Raw genomic sequence first — 20,643 nt, 5'->3', positions numbered from 1 at the left:
CCCCGCTTTCGTTTAGTTTCTGAAGTCTGGGTTCATTGAAGGGTTTCATACAGGTTTGGTTACCTTGCCCAGGTTTCTTGGGAAGGACCCAACTTATTGTCGGCATTCGCAGATCCAGCCGCGGTAGACTCGCTACTGCAAGCAGAACTGCAGAGGGGCTTCATTATCTGTCCTTTCTCAGAGCCACCCTTCAATATATACAGTCAGCCCGATTTGGTTTAGTCAATAAAAAAAATTCCGATAAGATAAGACCATCTATGACTTATCGGCTCCTCACGCCTCCAACATCCCCAGTCTAAACTCATTGATTTCTTCGGAGAAATATTCAATGCATTACTCTTCCTTAGATGAAGCCATACAATTCATTTTGCAGGTCAGGGCAGGTGCTTGGCTGTCAAAAGCTGATATATCTGATGCCTTCAAGCTGTTACCAGTTCATCCACATCTATGGAAGTTTTACAGTATCAAATGGAGGGACCTGTACTACTTCACCACCCGCCTCACGTTCGGATTGAAAAGCAGCCCCTGGCTGTTCGATCAGTTCGCTCAGGCCCTCAATTGGATCCTTGTAAATCATGTCCATTGCCCTAGGGTCATCCATTACCTAGATGATTTCTTACTAGTGGAACATCCTCATCATGTCCCTGACAGACTGGACAGCCTGCTCAGCGTATTTTGAAGAATTAAATGTACCAGTGGCCCCTTCAAAAGTCGAAGGTCCCTCCACGACAATCACCTTTCTAGGTATTACCTTAGATACCGGAAGGATGGAAGCTAGGCTCCCTGAGGACAAATTGGGCAGGATTAAAGAATCAAAGAATCAATCCCTAGGCACGTGGGATCCTGGACCATCTCTAAAGCCGAGTTGCAGTCCCTGCTGGGCACGTTTAATTTTGCCACAAAAATCATGCCACAGGGAAGGTTTTTTTTCTATCTAGACTCCTCCAATTGTTACCTGCTGCCTCCGATCAAGACTCTTATCCATCTGGATCGGAAAACCTTGGAGGATCTTGCCATGTGGGAGGTGTTCTTATCCAGGTGGAACGGCATTTCTCTGTTCGTTCCTCAATGGAAGAAAGCCTTCCCCATGGTGTTCTCCGATGCGGCCGCATCAATCGGATTCAGAACCATATGTGGCAGGCAATGGTTCGCGGGCACCTGGCCCCCTCAGATACTCTTGGATTCCAATGCCATTAGTTCCTCCCCCTTGCTGAAAATCTACCCTATAGTGGCAGTGGCTCAAGTTTGGGGTCGGGAATGGGCCAACCTTTGTCACCGATAATCAAACCGTGGTAGATATATTGACTAAAGGCAGGTCCAGTTCACCTAGGGTTATGCGCTTTGTCCGTAGGCTCACATGGCTTTCCTTGCAGTTCAACATTCAGGGGTTAAAAATACTGCAGCAGACGATTTATCCAGTTTTTTAATTTTGCCATTTTTTTCCAGGTAATGCCAGGAGCCGAAAGGATCGGACTCGCTCCACCGGCTTTCAACACATTGACAATGGACTAGATAGGCACATCTCAGCAGCTCAGTCACTTATCCGCAAGTCCCTTTCTGCCAATTCAGTCAGGAACTATAAGACTGGGTGGAAGACCTTCAAAGTCCTTTTCTCGTCTCCATCCTGGGAGGGGCACCAACAGGGTCACCTTCACTATGGCCTTTCTGGCTTATTGTCATACAGAACTCCACTTATCCTACATCACCATCAGGGTGTATTTGGCGGGGGTACAGCATTTTCACATGATCAAGCATCCCAGTAGTTACTCCATATTCTCGTCCCAAGCCATCAAGGCCACTTTGCGAGGCATTCAAAAAAGCTCCACCAAATCCATTCCCACCAGGCAACCCATATCCGGGGAATTATTTAGGAAACTATTTTCCTCCTTAGATGGAAAACCTTTTGGGCCATTTAAAAGCATGATTCTCAAAGCTGCCCTCTACTTGAGCTTCTACGGTTTCCTAAGGCCCAGGGAGTTCACTAGCACCTTGGACCATCGCCCAGGTCCGGTGTTCAGTCAGCTTGTCCGGAGACAAGACTATTTCACCTTCCTTCTGCCCATTTCCAAAACATCACAGGTAGGGCCCCCTGTGCAGGTAGAATACTTCCAGACAGGCAACGCTTGGTGTCCGGTAATAGTCCTCGATACATTGCTATCTACCTTAGGTAGTCTAGCCCCAGGTACCCCCCTACTTCCTTTCCTGACACGCCCATTGACGTCTAATCAATTCATCAGTCACGTCCATAGCCTAGCGTCCGGTTTAGGGCATAATCCCAGGGTAATCTCCGGCCATTCTTGCCGCATCCGCTGCCTCTAAGCATGGAGTTCCGGCCTACGTCATCTGCAAGTTGGGACGCTGGCAGTCATCATGCTTCTCACGTTATATTCCGCACTCCAAGGACGATATTGCCAGAGCTTTTTCCAGTTTGGTTGTAATTATCCCCCTTAATAAATATCACCTATTTGCATGCTTTTGCCCCCTTTTATTGCCTACCCTCGCTCGTGGCTAAAGGCACACCACTAGTCACTATAGTTAGGTTAGGCAGGCACGGCGCGCAGAGTTCCAGGGTCCGTTAACCATAGCCAGGACCACAAATAAATATATATATATATATATATATATATATACAATAAAAGATCCGCAGCACTCCTTGAAGAATGAAAACATGTGCTGTTTATTCACACATATCAAGTGACACCGTTTCGGTTCTCTCACAGAACCTTTTTCAAGTCATATATCAAATTTAGGTGGTGTTAGTGTATATTTTTGCACTCACACAACATTTTTGTGTGTGCGACCTGCAATTAATTTTTTCTTTATTTTTTTTCTACTCCTTTTCTCTATTTCAAATTTATTACAAGCCCCTTCACGTGTGAAAACACAACATACACACCCCTCACAATAAAGGTTTCCAAATAACACACGTCACACCCCAATAAAATATAAATGGCCCGTCCGTCTAAACGAGTTTACTCAGCTGAAGAGGCATACGCGTATCTTGCCTCCGATACGGAGTCTGCCAGTGAGAGAGGAAAGTGGCATCCTCTTCTCCACTCCTCTACCCCCTCCTCATCATTCGCTGATGAGGGACCCTTTAGAAGGCGCCCCAGAACAACAGCTGAGGCAGCCACCTAGAGTGAGCCCATATGGACCCCACCCCCTGACTATTATCAGCCCCAAATTCTGGATTTTGAGGGCAGCTCCAGAATACAGAGACTGCAGCCTTCACTGAACTAGATTTTTTTTCAAAATCTTCTGCTCTGAAGATTTTGTAAATTTAATGGTGGCCCAAACCAATTTAAATGCCCAACAATTCATTGATTAGAACCCTACATCGGCATACGCTAGACCCTAAGGTTGGACCCCAGTAAGTGCAGCAGAGATGATGACGTTTTGGGGACTCATGCTGCATATGGGTGTTGTTAAGAAGCCAAACGTTAGACAATATTTCGGACATTTTCTACCAGACTCCAATTTACAGTCAGACCATGATCCGGAAACAATTGAGTCAATTCAGAAATTCCTACACTACAACGACAATGCACAGTGCCCACCCCAAAACGACCCGACATTTGACCATCTGTTCAAGGTTAGGCCTGTCCTTGAGCACTTTAACACCAGATTTGCTGTACACCCCTGATAAAAATGTCAGGGTAGATGAGTCCCTATTTCTTTTCAAAGGGAGGATTCAATTCCACCAGTACCTACCTAGCAAACGGGCAAGGTATGGCATAAAGATTTACTAACTTTGTGAGAGTAGCTCTGGGTACACCCCCCACAAGTTCTGCATTTACGAAGGGAAAGATTCCCAGATAGAACCCGCATAATTCCCCCCCCCCCCTTCCCATCCTAGGAGTTAGTGGGAAGATTGTGTGAGACCTACTGCACCCACTGCTGGATAAGGGTTACCACCTCTATGTGGATAACGATTATACCAGCATACCCCTATTCATGTCCCTAACTGCCAGAGGTACTGTGGCTTGCGGCACAGTGCGCAAAAATCGGAGGGGCCTCCCTAGGGCAACCACTGAGAATGAGCGAAAGTAGGCCTCTCCTCCATGAGAACATGCTGGTGGTTAAGTACAAGAGGGACATCCTTGTACTGACCACCATTCACACTAACACCAGCTCCTCTGCTCCTGTACGAGGTACCATGGCACACTGAAGCACAGGACAGACTCTGCTACATCTGGCAAGGTCAGCTTTGCTACTTCTGTAATTGCTAATCTCAGTCCACATTCCCCCGTGCTTAGGGAACTGAGATGTATTTATCAAAATCACAAGGGGAAAGCAGATGGATGGACCGAACAAGCGCGCCGATGACAGATTATCAGGGGCTCATTTACTTTCAGGCCTGAGGTATGAGACTCCGAGAGCACATTTTATCCAAAGCGTGCGCGCAAATCCCCTGGTACAGGAGAGCTAAATGAAAAAAAAAAAAACAACCCTAAGGCTGCAAAAACTTCCAGAAAGTGTAAAAAGCCAGACTTGTTCTTTAGTCACAGCCTCTGCTGTTCCCAGCGTCGACTCCCTCCCCGTCTATTCTGCAGGTTGCAAAGAAATCAATCCTCCCGAATAGTAATAACTGAGTCTATGAGAACATTTCACGAACCTCAGACACCACCACCACCTTTTTAAGATTTATATGGTGAGACGATCAGAATTGGACAACCCCTTTTTAAGGAATTTGCTTTGCAGACCCAGTAGCAGGGGTGCAGTGGCAGCAGTTACTTTCAGATCCTGCAACATGAGGGTGACCAAAGGACCCTCTTTTACATAAGACCCCAATATTGTAAAGGGCCCGTGGTAGGTGGGGGCCCGTGTGTACGAACTTTGCATTGGGGCCCAGAAGCTTCAAGTTACACCTATGGGCATGAACTTGGGCACTTGAATTTTCTCTTCTTGCCAAAATATGGATGGCATCAGGACAGTTCAGATAATATTGACCTCTGGGCTCAGGCAAATTTGAATGAAATTGCACGGGAAAATAGCATTTTTTTTCTTATCTATTGCTACCACTAGGGGGAGCTTGCTTCCTATTGTTTTCTGTAGCTAGCATTGAGTTGAATGGTAACTGTATGAATTTGAATGGAGTGAGCTCCCCCTAGTGGTGGCAGGGGAAGGACAGCTAATCTATCTATAGAGAAGATTTGGAGCGGTGTATCTGAAAATCTGGCAAATAGGGCGCATTCACACAACTGCGCTGTGTTTTGCGGTCCGCAATTTGTGGACGGAACGGGCGGCCCATTATAGAAATTCACGGACAAGAATAGGACACGTGTAACACCCCAGAGTGGCATTACCACCTTTTGCACCTCGCTACTGTCTTTATTGGTTAACCTCATGTCATCATTTGTATTTATTCCAGGTCCAAACACTGTGCATTACTATTTCTAATGTAACTGTTATGTTCAAAGGTAATGTGCCTGGTTCACCAGCAGGTGGCAGCAAACAAGGCAGAGCTATAGTTACATAGAATGGAGCTTTCAATTCCATTCTAACTCCCCCTCTGTGGAGTAGTGGGCGAGTCCGAATTCCTGCAGGAAGGGTGGGGACCAGTTTCTAGAGCAGTCTAGCCCACCTCCTGCTAGGGGAAGGAAGCAAGGGCTGGGCATGTGGCCGTTGGACGTGCCCCAGCTAAGCTAAGCAAGGCAAGCCAGCTAGAGCACCTTCAGCTCTGCTGGATATGGAGGCCACAGCTTAAAGCCTCAGAAGCCAGGAGGAGTTTTTCCCTGGACAAATCTAGAGATAGACCAGACTACAAAGTGAAGTTGTCACGGACACTTCTGTGACAGGGGCCAGGAGTTCAGAGAGACTGGCAACATGTGGGTAATATGAATGGTTCCTTGTGGATCTGTTGTGTCTGTGTTGTTTTGGTAATGACCACTAATGATGGACGAACATCTGGCAGGACGGTTCTTGAACGCAATCGCGATCAAATGTTCGCAGCGGGTCCCATTTATTTTAATGGCAGGCGAACCTGAAAAACCTTCAGCTCATATTTGCAGCCAAGAAATAATTACTAATAATAATAATAATTACTAGAAGTGCACAAGACAGTGACATACCAGATGTATTATTCGATTTAGCGATCTCCATTCATAATTTTTTTAAATGCGATATATCGGCAATATAATTTTCGCGTACTCGCATGTGCACACCAGTTATAGTTTTTTCCAATACCGTTTGTCACTGTGTGTAGCAGAGGGAACGCAGCAAACAAATGCTGCACTACCCAAATGCACTATATAGAAAGTATATTATTGGTATACACCCCGCTTCTATCAGTTTTTTGGGGGGCGACTGGTATATCACACCAGTTATAATAATTTTTTCTAATTGCGTTTGTCTCTCTGTGTAGCTGCAGTATCTCTGCAGAACCGCTCACCACTGCGGCACAATACAAATCCACTATAATATGCTTTCTATGTTAGAAAGTATATTATAAGTGTATTTCACCCCTCTGTGTATCACACCTATCAATAGTACACCTATACCAGTTCTTAAAAGGACTTTTGTGGACCTATTAGCTAGCGTTTGGTGTCCCTAACAGCCTGTCCCTGCTCCACACAGCAACCTTTTCCTACACTGACAAAAGACTGAATGTAAAATGGCGGCCAGATCGGGTCTATTTATAAGGTAGGGGGTACGTCCATGTGCTGAAACGTCTCAATTGGCTGTCCTGTACCACCTGATGGATGTGTCATGGGTCAAAGTTGTTCAAAATGTAAAAGAATATGGCGGGCGCAAATATCGAAATATGTTCGGCGAATCGTGAATGAGCAAAGTTTGCCACGAACTGATTGCCGGGCGAATCGCAAGGCCATCACTAATGACCACACCTCTGGCAGGTGTTGGTTTGGTCATTTAACTTCCCTTATTACTGCTTACCCCTTCTTAGGGTGCGGTTTATAGCTTCAGTTTATGGACTCTTGCTGGTTGTTGGATCTCGGTTGAGTTCCTGGCAAAGCCTTTGCTCCTCGCAAAGTTAAGTGTCGTCTTTTCTTATTTGTATTTTGTTTGTCACATTCCCCTGTCTGTTGTATCCAGGTCTGAGGGAGACTCCTGTTCATCCTTCTGGTGGAGGAATAGGTTGTCTCAAGTCCTGTCACTATACCAGGGCCCTACAGGGTGTGTTAGGGCTCTAGGTTCCTGTGTATGAACTTTCCTACCATCAAGGTCAGTTCATACTTATGAGTCAGGACTTGGATTAGGGTTGTTCTAGGAGGTGACCTTCTCCCATACTCTAGTTTCCAGGCCTCGTTCCTATCCCCTTCCTTCCTGTGCTCGGTGTGGAGTGTTCCCTCACACTCCATCCGTGACAGAAGTACAGCATAAATAATAAGCTTAGTTCTATAGCCAGCCTGTCAATACAGCAGAGCCAGAGAGCAACATATGTAGCAGAGAGGAGTTTGCCTGCCAGAGGTTTAATGCTAAAGCCTGCTGGAACCAAGACATAGTCTGTAACCCGTTTGAAGAAACGTTTATGCCAAGTAAAGCTGTTATTCAACTTCATCACAAGGTCTGGACTCAATTTATTCTTCATCCCCAACCCAAGTTAACTATCCCACTTATTTGCTGCTTCGGAAGACAATGCCTGGGGTCCAGCGTATCCAGGTAGGAGCACCGTGATACATACAAAACAGTAAGGGACAGTGTAGGCTACCTATACCACTCGGCAATTCCTAAACCTGGGTACCACCACAAAAAACATTTCTTAAAGGGACTCCGTGCCGTTGTTGCTTCACTGCAACTGGTGTCACGAATATTTCTTAAAGGGACCCTTTGCTGCTGTCGGACGTCGCATATGCTCTATTTTTGGCAGGGCCACGTAACAGAACAACGGATGGGGACAGCACATGGTGTACTGTCTGCATCTTTTGCGGCCCCATTGAAACGAATGGGTCCGCACCCGTTCTGCAACATTTTGGAATGGATGCGGACTCGTTCATACGGTCGTGTGAATGAACCCATAAAAATATATTACGGTAAATTCATCAATAGAAAGAAGGGCAATTAAAGGGGTTCTCTGGGAATTAAGAAAATGAAAATACTTAAATATCACTTTATTATAAATATATTAACAAATACTTTTCATTAGTTATAATGGCTTTTTTTTTTTTGTCTAGGGAGCAATCAGGGGAAACAAGATGGCCGCCATCCTATCACACAGCAGGACAAGTTACTTCATAACACTAAACTAAAGAACTGCCACCTCCTTTCTGCTCTGCTTGTCAGGGATTATGATCCTGAATACAGCTGATAAGATGTTCAGCTCAATCTCTGTAGGAATGGAGTACATGAGGAGACATGAAGTACAGAGAGGAGGGAGGGGTGTTGATAATGTGCAGCAGCTCTTGTATGCAGTCTCCATTACCACCATCTGTCCTGTCCCTCCTCTCTGTAATTCATGTCTCCTCATGACCTCCATTCCTACAGAGATTGAGCTGAACATCTTATCATCTGTATTCAGGATCATAGTCCCTGACAAGTAGAGCAGAGAGGAGGATGAGGCAGATCTTTACCTCAGTGTCCTAAAGTAACTTGCCCTGTTGTGCGATTAGGACAGGTTTTCTGTGTACTAATAGGACGGCGGCCATTTTGTTTATCCTAATGATTGCTCCCCAGACAAAACAAGCCGTTCTAACAAATGAAAGGTATTTGGGAATATATTTATAGTAAGCATTTTCATTTTCTTAATTCCCGGAGAACCCCTTTAAACTCAAGCTACAATTACCCCTTGAAGGCCCTTGACCACCACCAGAATATTAACCCCTTCACACCCCAAACCTGATAATTAATGCCATACAATATGCACTGAGTGGCAAATGGCTATTATTCAAACGTACAGAATGCTAGTAAAATGTAATCTCTGCAAGACACGGTCAGTAAAAGCTACGGAGCTTAGAGAGGAGCTGCCCCCCCCCCTCCTCTCCTGACATGGCTGTCTTAGGGTACTTTCACACTTGCGTTGTTTGATTCCGGCAGGCAGTTTCGTTGCCTGAACTGACTGCCTGATCAGGCAGAAAAATGTATTGCAATACCGGATCCGTTTTTCCAGTGTCATCATACAAAACTGATCCGGTATTTATTTTTTTTCTCATTTTTAAAGGTCTGCGCATGCGGAAGGACGGATCCGGCATTCCGGTATTTTGAATGCCGGATCCGGCAATAATACATTCCTATGGAAAAAAAATGCCGGATCCGGCATTCAGGCAAGTCTTCAGTTTTTTTTGCTGGAGATAAAACCGTAGCATACTACGGTTTTCTCTTTTGCCTGATCAGTCAAAATTACTGAACTGAAGACATCCTGATGCATCCTGAACGGATTGCTCTCCATTCAGAACACATGGGGATAACTGATCAGTTATTTTCCGGTATAGAGCCCCCGTGACGGAACTCTATGCCGGAAAAGAAAAACGCTAATGTGAAAGTAGCCTTAGTAAATGCTTGTATTCCCCCATGTAATAGTTCTGGAGCATCTTTTCTTATGACACTATGCTGTCCTTCCTCTATTATTCCTACTAGAAGTTTATAAATAAAGGTCCATCTGGGTTTTTCCAGTTAGCGGGTGTGTCCCTGCACAGTCTGTCCCTGCACAGCAGTAATTGTATAGCGTTAAACAATGCAGGGATACACCCCCAATTGGTTTGTTTATATCCTTGTAGCAGGAATAATAGAGGAATGGCACAGCATCGTCATGAGAACAGATGCTCCAGAATTCCCATTACACAAGAAATGCAAGTAGTTACGAAAATGCACACAGCAGGGAAGGTGACAGGTCCTCTTTAAAAATGACACAGGAAATGGATTATTGTATAGACCCAGACATGGTGTACGCTGATGTACTCTGGTGATGGTGGATGATGGAGGCTGTAGTACAGCTGGAAGAATTGTACAGAATATTACTGCATGCTAGTTTGTATCAGGATCTTTGGGTATGTTCCTACCGGTGATGCGTCCCAGTTATTTCATAAACTGTGGTGCATGTTTTTTCCTTCAGTGGATTCAAAAGCCGAAAAATTTGAAATTTGCGCTGAAACCACCATGGACAGCCACACGTGAATCGACGCATTTAAGTTTGTGTTAATTCGCATGTTATGACAAACTGGAAATCTCCCAAAGAAGTGTCAGCCTCTGATTTCTGCTGCAGATTCCGTGGAAAAATCTGCTGTATGAACAACACCTTTAAGGTGCACATGCACAGAAGAAGTTAGATCTATCTCCGCACTGTCCAAGAAGAAATTCTCAGAGTGACGTTTCATTGCAGAAGTTGTTAAAGGGGACCCGTCCCCTCTCCTGCTGTGTCTGGTTTAGTAATTACTTGCATTCCCCATGTAATAACAATTCTGGAGCATCTATTCTTATGACTCTGTGTTGTGCCATTCCTTTTATATTCCTGCTAGAAAATAGGAATGAATTGCTAGCAGTCTGCGGTAAAGGTCTGTCTGGGTGTTACCTGTTGGGGGGGGGGGGGGGGGGGGAGTTCCTGCATGGTCTGACACTGGCAGCACTGATTGGATAGTCAGACTGTGCAGGGACCCCCCCCAACTGGTAACCCCCATCTGGACCTTCAGTAATTCATTCATAACTTCTAGCAGGAATAATAAAGGAAGGGCAAAACAGAACAGTCATAAGAATGAATTCTTCAGAATTCTTGTTAAATGGGGAATAAAAGTTAACAGAAGGGGTGGTCCCAGAATGGCAAGATATCTCCTATTCATAGGATCTGATTCTGGGGGTCCACCCTATGGGACACCTACTGATCATTAGAAGTGGGGTCCCATTTCCCTGTTTGACTAGAGAGGTGGTTCTATTACCTTCTTATTCATACTGTAAGGGGACTCTGTATTCAGCTTCTCTTTAACAGTCCCATAGACCTTGAATGCAGCGTTAGGACAACCGCCAATCCATTCAAAAGGAGCCCATCATAACCTATAGGGGTCCCAGTGGTCAGACCCCCACCAATCTGAATAGGTGATAAGTCTCTATTCTGGGACAAGACCCTTTACTAAAACTAGTCCTTCTTAAAGTTCAAAATATGCAGCATGTTTGGAAAAAAGTGACAAAGGTGACAACATACAGACGTCGTCCAGTGCATTTTTACATTTTTATAAAAGCATTCTGGTAAAAACAAAAAGTGCTGTAGGACGTCTGCATGTTGGTGTCTCTGTCTCTGCCACTTGTATGTATTATCCATTGTGTTTGATCCTGAAGAAGGAGTCGGTTATCTCTTGATTTCTGTTATAACCAGCGGGAGGCCATGATAGGACAATACGACTCTTGGTGGTAGATGCTGTTACATCATATTTTAGCTTTGTATTGTGTTGTGTTTTTCAGGTGCAGAAGCGAATGACTCTGAAGTCTCTGGTCCGCGCCCTCCTAACCATGCCGTCTCATTATCGTTACCTGTGTGTGAGCCACCTCATCGGATGGACGGCCTTCCTCTCAAACATGCTTTTCTTTACCGATTATATGGGGCAGGTGAGTTATGAAGACCAGAGCTTGGACGTGAATGTGCCCCCTTGAGTACCATTTAATCTAAATTGGTCCAAACTTCTGTGCTAAGGAACTTCTTAACCCCTTTCTGTCCACGTCATGTAAATGAATGGGCTAACAGGCTGGTCCCTGTGTTTACAGCCCTGCAATTTACATGGGCAATGCTGTTGGCAGGATAAGGCAGCCACATTGGCAGCCCAATCCTGTACTATATCTTGCCCCCCCCCCCCCCCAAAAAAAAACAAAAAACAAACAAACACATATTTATCACTGTGATCTCAAAAGCTGAGGCACTGCTTCTGCTTTGGGGTAGGTGCTGGTGCTAGGGAACCCTGTGACATCAGTGATGACATCACAGGGATTCCCAGTGCAGAGGGGGCTTGAAGGCATGCAGAGAAGACAGGATCTGTACTTGGATGATTGTCCTCAATGTCCAGAGGCTACAGCTAAAGCTAAGGGAAGGGGATGGTAAGGTTTTTGTTTTTGGCCCTGTAGTGATGTCATAGCTTACGCCTCCAGCTGTTGCAAAACTATAACTCCCAGCATGCCCTCATAACCGTAGGATACCCAGGCATGATGAGAGTTGTAGTTTTGAAACAGCTGGAGGGCTATGAGTTTGGTATCTCTGGCTTACACCATGTGCACATTACTATGCATGGGAGAATTACAGGAGCCATTTTCAGGGTGAATTGGATTCATTGAACAAAAACATAACATTACATTTTGAAAAACTGTTTTTGATTTGGACCATTCTTCCCCTTAAGAAAAAAAATAAATAAAAAAAAATTACAAAATGAATTGATGCCAACTTTAAAGAATAATCTCTGTTGGAGATCTCTGAGCTACTAGAAGAAGGATTGTACCTAATTCAGGACCCTTATCTAGTAGCCAGGGTGGACATCGGGAGCAAAAATCATCTCTCTGGAGGACCAGACACTTCATGCACAGGTCATTGGTAATAATGCAGTGCTTCTTTTCACCTGTGGTGGCACTGCAGGAAAATTGAACACTTCCTCCCTAGTAGATTTCAGCTGATCGCCGCTGGGGTACAGACAATGGGACTCTTTAAGATCAGCTTGTTTTTGGGGACCTTTTCTGACAAAAGTGGACAACCTCTTTAAGGGAAACTCATTTTGAAAAGAGGAGCATAAAAATAATTTTGTTTAACCCCTTAGTGACCACCAATATGCCTTTTTATGGTCGTCACTAAGAGGCCCTAGGCTGGGCCGCTTTTTCTCGGTGGTACTGTCTAAGCGCTAAACAGGTCGGTCCCCTGTGCAGCGGCGAACAGGGGCTCGGTTCCTGCTCTAACAGCCCAGACTGGCTGGAGTGCCAATCCAGGCTGTTTAACCCCTTACATGCCACGGGCAATGGTGCTCGCCGCATGTAAGTGGTGACAGAGGGAGCAGACATCGCAGGGGGTACCTATGTGTGTAAAGGCTGGCTGGGGCGTGGTGTAGGCCCCAAGTCAGCCGTGAGTGTTTCCCAGGAGGCTGTTGCCTGTGCAGCCTGCTGGTCAATGTCAGTATAACAATGACATTAAAAAGCAATGTACTATATGAATAAAATATTACCTGGTATAGTCCCCTTGTTGGACTATTGCGTAGTAAAAAAAAACAACAACAAAAAACTGTATTAAATTCAAAAAATCCAATAAAAATAAATACACTTTTTTTTTTTCCAGGAAGAATAACGCTTGCTCAGTAAGGCCCAAAACAGGCTAGTCACTAAGGGGTTAAACTTTTTTCTTTCTTTTTTCTTTTTTTTTCAATCTGCAGATTGTTTACCATGGAAATCCATATGCACCTCATAACTCTACCGCGTACCTCATCTATGAGCGAGGGGTGGAAGTAGGATGCTGGGGCATGTGTATTAATGCCATCTCTTCATCCTTGTACTCCTGTAAGTAATGGATCTGTTGTCAAGTCTGTGATTTCTAGAAATCTGAAGATGTCTTAAGCTGATCACAAAGTGTCCTCCTGCTCAGACCTCCAGCGATCAGCTGTAATGTGTGAGGAACCTGGCAGTAAGTGTATAGTTTCCCTACAGCGCCACCACAGGGAAAATAAAGTATTACATAGTGTCCTTTCATGTCGATGTGTTGCCTGCATAATACAGGACAGGACAAGTCCTCCACAGTGAGAGACGCTCTATGTAACCTCTTCTATTGGGACAAGAGACGATGGCCCTGAACAGACGACCTCTTTCCCCCAAAAAAGGAAATCTATTAGGACATCCTGAATGGAGAGAGGAGGTGGGTGGCAAATCTTTCTTTGTGGTTTTATATTGATTTCAACAGGCAACCTAATAATACTTAAAGGGGTATTGCGGTTACCATAAATATAACTTATGTTTCAGACTTATTAATCATCAATAATTACAAACCGGATTCCAAAAAAGTTGGGACACTATACAAATTGTGAATAAAAACTAAATGCAATGATGTGGAGGTGCCAACTTCTAATATTTTATTCAGAATAGAACATAAATCACGGAACAAAAGTTTAAACTGAGAAAATTTACCATTTTAAGGGAAAAATATGTTGAATCAGAATTTCATGGTGTCAACAAATCCCAAAAAAGTTGGGACAAGTAGCAATAAGAGGCTGGAAAAAGTAAATTTGGGCATAACGAAGAACTGGAAGACCAATTAACACTAATTAGGTCAATTGGCAACATGATTGGGTATAAAAAGAGCTTCTCAGAGTGGCAGTGTCTCTCAGAAGACAAGATGGGTAGAGGATCACCAATTCCCACAATGTTGCGCAGAAAGATAGTGGAGCAATATCAGAAAGGTGTTACCCAGCGAAAAATTGCAAAGACTTTGCATCTATCATCATCAACTGTGCATAACATCATCCGAAGATTCCGAGAATCTGGAACAATCTCTGTGCGTAAGGGTCAAGGCCGTAAAACCATACTGGATGCCCGTGATCTCCGGGCCCTTAAACGACACTGCACTACAAACAGGAATGCTACTGTGAAGGAAATCACAGAATGGGCTCAGGAATACTTCCAGAAACCATTGTCAGTGAACACAATCCACCGTGCCATCCGCCGCTGCCAGCTGAAACTCTACAGTGCAAAGAAGAAGCCATTTCTAAGCAAGATCCACAAGCTCAGGCGTTTTCACTGGGCCAGGGATCATTTAAAATGGAGTGTGGCAAAATGGAAGACTGTTCTGTGGTCAGACGAGTCACGATTCGAAGTTCTTTTTGGAAATCTGGGACGCCATGTCATCCGAACCAAAGAGGACAAGGACAACCCAAGTTGTTATCAACGCTCAGTTCAGAAGCCTGCATCTCTGATGGTATGGGGTTGCATGAGTGCGTGTGGCATGGGCAGCTTGCATGTCTGGAAAGGCACCATCAATGCAGAAAAATATATTCAGGTTCTAGAACAACATATGCTCCCATCCAGACGTCATCTCTTTCAGGGAAGACCCTGCATTTTTCAACAAGATAATGCCAGACCACATTCTGCATCAATCACAACATCATGGCTGCGTAGGAGAAGGATCTGGGTACTGAAATGGCCGGTCTGCAGTCCAGATCTTTCACCTATAGAGAACATTTGGTGCATCATAAAGAGGAAGGTGCAACAAAGAAGGCCCAAGACGATGGAACAGTTAGAGGCCTGTATTAGACAAGAATGGGAGAGCATTCCTATTTCTAAACTTGAGAAACTGGTCTCCTCGGTCCCCAGACGTCTGTTGAGTGTTGTAAGAAGAAGAGGAGATGCCACACAGTGGTGAAAATGGCCTTGTCCCAACTTTTGGGGGATTTGTTGACACCATGAAATTCTGATTCAACATATTTTTCCCTTAAAATGGTACATTTTCTCAGTTTAAACTTTTGTTCCGTGATTTATGTTCTATTCTGAATAAAATATTAGAAGTTGGCACCTCCACATCATTGCATTTCACGATTTGTATAGTGTCCCAACTTTTTTGGAATCCGGTTTGTACCTAATATAATGTAAATTTCACATATTTACCGTTCAGTAGCTATAAAAGTAGTTTTCTTCCTCTGCTACCCACTGTGTTTCTGAATATATTACCATGGCATCGACCTGTAGTTCTGAGCCTTTGTTAGGTCGAGCATGCTCAGTGTGTTGCTATCAATTCTCTAGCGAAATGTCTTGTGAAACAAAGGGCGTGTCAGTGTGCTGCTGATTACTGAGTAGAGGGGGTGTGACCGCACTGTATATCAGGCAGCCAATCAAGCATCAACACTCAGGAACGAGCACAAACTCGCAGCAGGAAAGCTCGGCATTGTGGGGATTGTAGTTTTGTGAGGGAAGACCAGACTCCATGACACTCACACAGCAGCTACACAAATGTAGCTACGCAAGGTAATTTTGAACTCTGGTTATATGTATAGATGTGGGTTCTGGTTGGGTCACAGCTTGCACCCTTAATGCAGTTTAAAAAAAAATTAAGTTACTTAAGGAATGCCTCTTTAATAGTAATATTTCATTCCTTCTGTGGTGGCGCCATAGGAAAACTGAACACTTGTTGGGTTCAATCACAAATTATAGCAGATTTTTGGGGAACTTAATAGCGGGGGTCTCTGTCACAAATTTATTTTAGGGGATCCTTGAACAAAATTAGACTGTCCAAAACTCTGCTTTAAAAGAACATATAGACTTGAACCAATATAGACAAGATTGTTTTAATTCACTGGCAGCAAGCAAAGATCTTGTAAAAACCAAAATCCGCCATTTTTTATACTGTTATAATGTTCACAGGGCATGATAAATGTATTGAAATACCGGATCTCTCTCTCCAGTGTCATCCGGAAAAACAGATCCAGTATTAATTTTTATTTTTTGCATTTTTAAAGGTCTGTGCATGCGCAGACCAGAAAGCCGGATTCATTTTGCCGGAACACTTAGTACCGGATCCGGCATTAATACATTTCAATGCTTAGTATCGGATCCGGCATTCCGGCAAGTGATCAGTATTTTTGGCTGGAGAGAAAACGGCAGCATGCTGCGGTATTTTCTCCGGCCAAACAACCTCAGTGGGACTGAACTGATGCATCCTGAACGGATTGCTCTCCATTCAGAATTTGTTTTTATTTAATGGAGACAGATTGACGCTGGATTAATTGATTACTAAAGTATCCCAAAGCATTATTATCAGCGGCAATCTGAGACCTAAGAGTATGGGCCGACAATGTGGCTAAGCCACACACATCCACGTCAACCAACTAGGGCACAATTTTGAAATAAGATTTTGTACCCAAGATTTTGTAGATGGCTATCGCTTGGTCACATGCGGCCAGCCATGCTGTTTGGCCATATCCTACCGGGTATGCCACATGAAGTTTTTGTTAACCCCCTGACAGCAATGGTAACCCATTGGCACCCTGGAATTGTGTTGCAGAGTGCCAATGTCCTGACAGTTTGCTGGACGTCTTAGATGCCATTGTTGCTATTGACTGAAGCATCTAAGGAGCTGTATGACTGTCCAAGTGGGATGTTGGCTGCATATTACACCCTCTACTACAGTTCCTGTGTGAATTTGGCCAGTGCCAATGAAATGTAAAACTTCACTTTTATTGTATTAAAATCCATAGAGCGTAACTTCAGGCTTGCGCGTTTCAAGAGCACAAGCTCTTACTTGTATACACTATTCAAGGGGAAGTCACAACATTTAAATGTGTGTCCTCTCCATACGATAGAGATAATTGTCTGATGATCATGAGACTTGTGGTCTTGTTAGCCCCCTCCTTGGTATGAATTGAATGAAGATGAAGCATGCACACTGCCACGCCATTCATCTCTGTAGGACTGCAGAAGACAGAGTCCAGCGCAGTCCCATAGAGATAAGTGGGCTGGCAGTGTGCATGCTCATCCACCACTCCCATCATACAGGGGGCATAAACCAGCGATCAGACCCACAAAATAGCCAGCAGCTCATCCTCCACCAGGCATGGTAACCAACATGGCTGACCTCCTTTTTTTCAGAGCAAATTTTGGATGTTTTTGGAAATGAAGGATGATTGGTTTTCACCATAAATTTTTATCATTTTGCTGGTTACGAGCTACAGACCTTCTCATTGCAGTTTAATTGTGTCACACAGAATTTTACAAGTGAAGATGTTCTATTCGATGCCCTTCATTTGCTCTTCTTGATTATATACACTGTATATATATTTTTTTCATCCCTCCACAAGTCAATTTAATGTCAGTTCCCAAGAGGCTACATGTCTCAGAAGCTTTGATCTTGACTATAGCTGAAGGAGAGCTTTTAATCTCTGCTGGAGCAGTGTTCTATCCTGACTGAGGTGGAAGGTTTGATGGACTCGAAGTAAAGTTTACTTAAGATGTCTTCTTCACAGGAAATGACTGTTTTATAAGCACTCCGGGAATTTTTTTCCCTTCGCTTTTATAGAGCAGAATAGGCTATTATTAACCCTTTCAGTACCAGGCCACTTTTCACCTTATATTCCAGGCCGATGTTTTGCAAATCTGACATGTGTCACTTTATGTGGTAATAACTTTGGACCGTTTTTACTTATCCAAGCCATTATGAGACTGTTTTCCGGTGACACATTGTACTTCACGACAGTGGTAAATTTGAGTCTATATATTTCACCTTTATTTATAAAATAATCAAAAATTTACCAAAAATTGGGAAAAATTCTCAATTTTCTAAATTTGAATTTCTCTACTTTTAAGACAGATAGTAACACCTCATAAAATGGTCATCAACCAACATTCCCCATATGCCTGCTTTATGTTCGCATAATTTTGTAAATGTAATTTTATTTTTTTAGGACGTTAGAAGGCTTAGAAGTTTAGAAGCAATTTCCAAAACCAGTTTTTAAGCACCAATTCAGTTATAAAGTGATTTTTAGAGGCTTACGTAATGGAAACCACCCATAAATGACCCCATTTTAGAAACTACACCCCTCAAATTATTCAAAACTGATGTTACAAACTTTTGTTAACCCTTGAGGTGTTCCACAAGAATTAAAAGAAAATGGAGGTGACATTTTAAAATTTCACTTTTTTGGTAGATTTGTTTTTATGTTAACCCTTGCTGTGTAGCAAGAAAAAAATTAACAGCAAAATAAACCTCAATATATATTACCGGTACTCTGATTCTGCAGTTTACATAAATACCCCATATGTGACCGTAAACTGCCATATGGATTTTGGAGGCAGATTTTGCTACAGTGGAAACCCTCAAAAAGTGACCCCATATTGGAAACTACACCCTTTAAGAATATATTAAGGGGGGTTCTGAGCACTTTGACCCCCTAAGCGTTTTACGCTTTGACCCCCTTGGCTGTAAAAATGAAAAGTTTTGTTTCTTCCAATAAAATGTTGCTTTAGCCCCAGATTTTTTATTTTCAAAAGGGGCAACAGGAGAAAAAGCACCCCATCATTTGTTACCCATTTTCTCCTGAATACAGCAACACCCCATATGTGGTGGTGAACTGCTGTGGGTTTACATGGCCATATGGCTTTTGCAGCACAGATTTTGATGGATAGGTTTACGGGTGCCATTGGTTTTTATTTTTTGTGGGAGGTGACAGTTTGATTGGAACCATTTTGGGGTACATAAAACTTTTTGATCGCTTGGTATTAAACTTTTTGTGAGGCACGGTGAAAAAAGGCTGTTTTTTTTATAGTGTGTGTGTATATATATGTATGTATGTGTGTGTGTGTGTGTGTGTGTGTATGTGTGTGTGTATATATATATATAATATATTTTTTTTTTTTTACAGCATTCACCTGAGGGAGCATATAATATGATATTTTTATAGAGCAGGTTGTTATGGACACATCGATACCTAATATGTCTATCATTTTTATTTTTGTTAAGTTTTACACAGTGAAATCTTTTTTGAACTGAATAAAATCTTATTTTTGTGTTGCCATTTTCTGAGAGCCTTATTCATTTATTTTTTGGGGCGATTGTCTTAGGTAGGGGCTCATTTTTTGGCGGGAGGAGATGACTGTTTCGATATGGACGAGACGACGATACCGAATAGGTCTTTTTTTTTTTCCCCTATTTATTTATTTTTTTCTATTTTAATTTTTTACTTAACTTGATTTTATTTTTTATTTTATTTTTTCGTAAAACTTTTTTAAATATTTTTTTTACTTCTTTTTTCTCTTTTTTTTGTCCCACTCTGGGACTTCAACTTTTGGGGGTCTGATCCCCTTTACAATGCATAACAATGCATTGTAATGCATTGGCTGTAAGTGTATTACTCACAGGCTCTCACGGAAGGCAGCCACGATGCATCCCTGCCATCGGGTCCCTGTCACAGCAGTGCGGGGACCCAATGGACACCCCGCACCCAGCAGGATACCGCACGTGCTGCGGTCAGCGCTGCCCATGGAATGCGCCCGCATCAGTGTTTTCGCCGATGCATACAGCAGGGGTCCGGCTATTAGTGACTGCAACTGAGTTAGTGCGTAACAAATCACACAGCTTGAATACTGGTGGTGAGTTAGTAATATACATAAAATAAAACTTGCCACTTGCCTCATATTGTGTAGTTACCCCTTGTCATGGCACACCATGACAAACGCCCCCTTCACCCCTTGGCTAAGTCTATATGCTTGCTTCCCTGTGGGTTGGCATACTGAAGAAGGCTGTCCCCAGAATACCCCAAGCTACACAGAACCAGATATCATACTCTATCCTATGGAACCCCATACTTTTCTGCTTGGGCTCTTGCCTATGTGTTTAACATGAATTAAAAAGATTTGAGAATAAATAAGCTTACGGAGGATAAGTGAATAATAATAATAACTAACAAAAAAAATATAAAAACAGATAAATCGCATACAAAGTAGTAAAAGTAAATAGCAATCACTGGCCTGCAACACAATACAATATTGGAGGAACTCCTGCCACTATAGCACATGGCTGACACCCCATGATTATACAAGAGATAGGGATAGTGTTACAACATCCTACCTGGATATTGTTCCTCAATGTAGTTCCCAGTCTGTGTGCACCAGGTTTATACCTTTCTTCCACCTTCTTCTAAGGATGTCCATTGTACAGCATGCATGTTTGTGACACACAACCCACATTCTATGTCAACCATATGATACCACAGTGCAGAACAATATATTGCCCTAAAAGCTGTCCCTCTGTAGTGGCCTTCA

The 20,643-nt window shown here is 43.3% G+C and overlaps 1 protein-coding gene across 1 annotated transcript in view; it reads left to right on the top strand.

Annotated features, from left to right (window-relative positions):
• The window catches only part of SLC45A2 (solute carrier family 45 member 2), a 111,684-nt gene that overhangs the window by 44,104 nt on the left and 46,937 nt on the right, over positions 1-20,643 (top strand). Inside the window, exons 4-5 of the mRNA XM_044292676.1 lie at positions 11,344-11,487; positions 13,281-13,404. Coding sequence (XP_044148611.1) covers positions 11,344-11,487; positions 13,281-13,404 — 268 coding nt within the window. The remainder of the gene's footprint in view (positions 1-11,343; positions 11,488-13,280; positions 13,405-20,643) is intronic.

The sequence above is a fragment of the Bufo gargarizans genome, chromosome 1 (genome assembly GCF_014858855.1).
Source record: "Bufo gargarizans isolate SCDJY-AF-19 chromosome 1, ASM1485885v1, whole genome shotgun sequence".
Taxonomy (NCBI): domain Eukaryota; kingdom Metazoa; phylum Chordata; class Amphibia; order Anura; family Bufonidae; genus Bufo; species Bufo gargarizans.
Note: the sequence above shows the minus strand (reverse complement) of the source record. Positions and strands in the feature narration are given on the sequence as shown.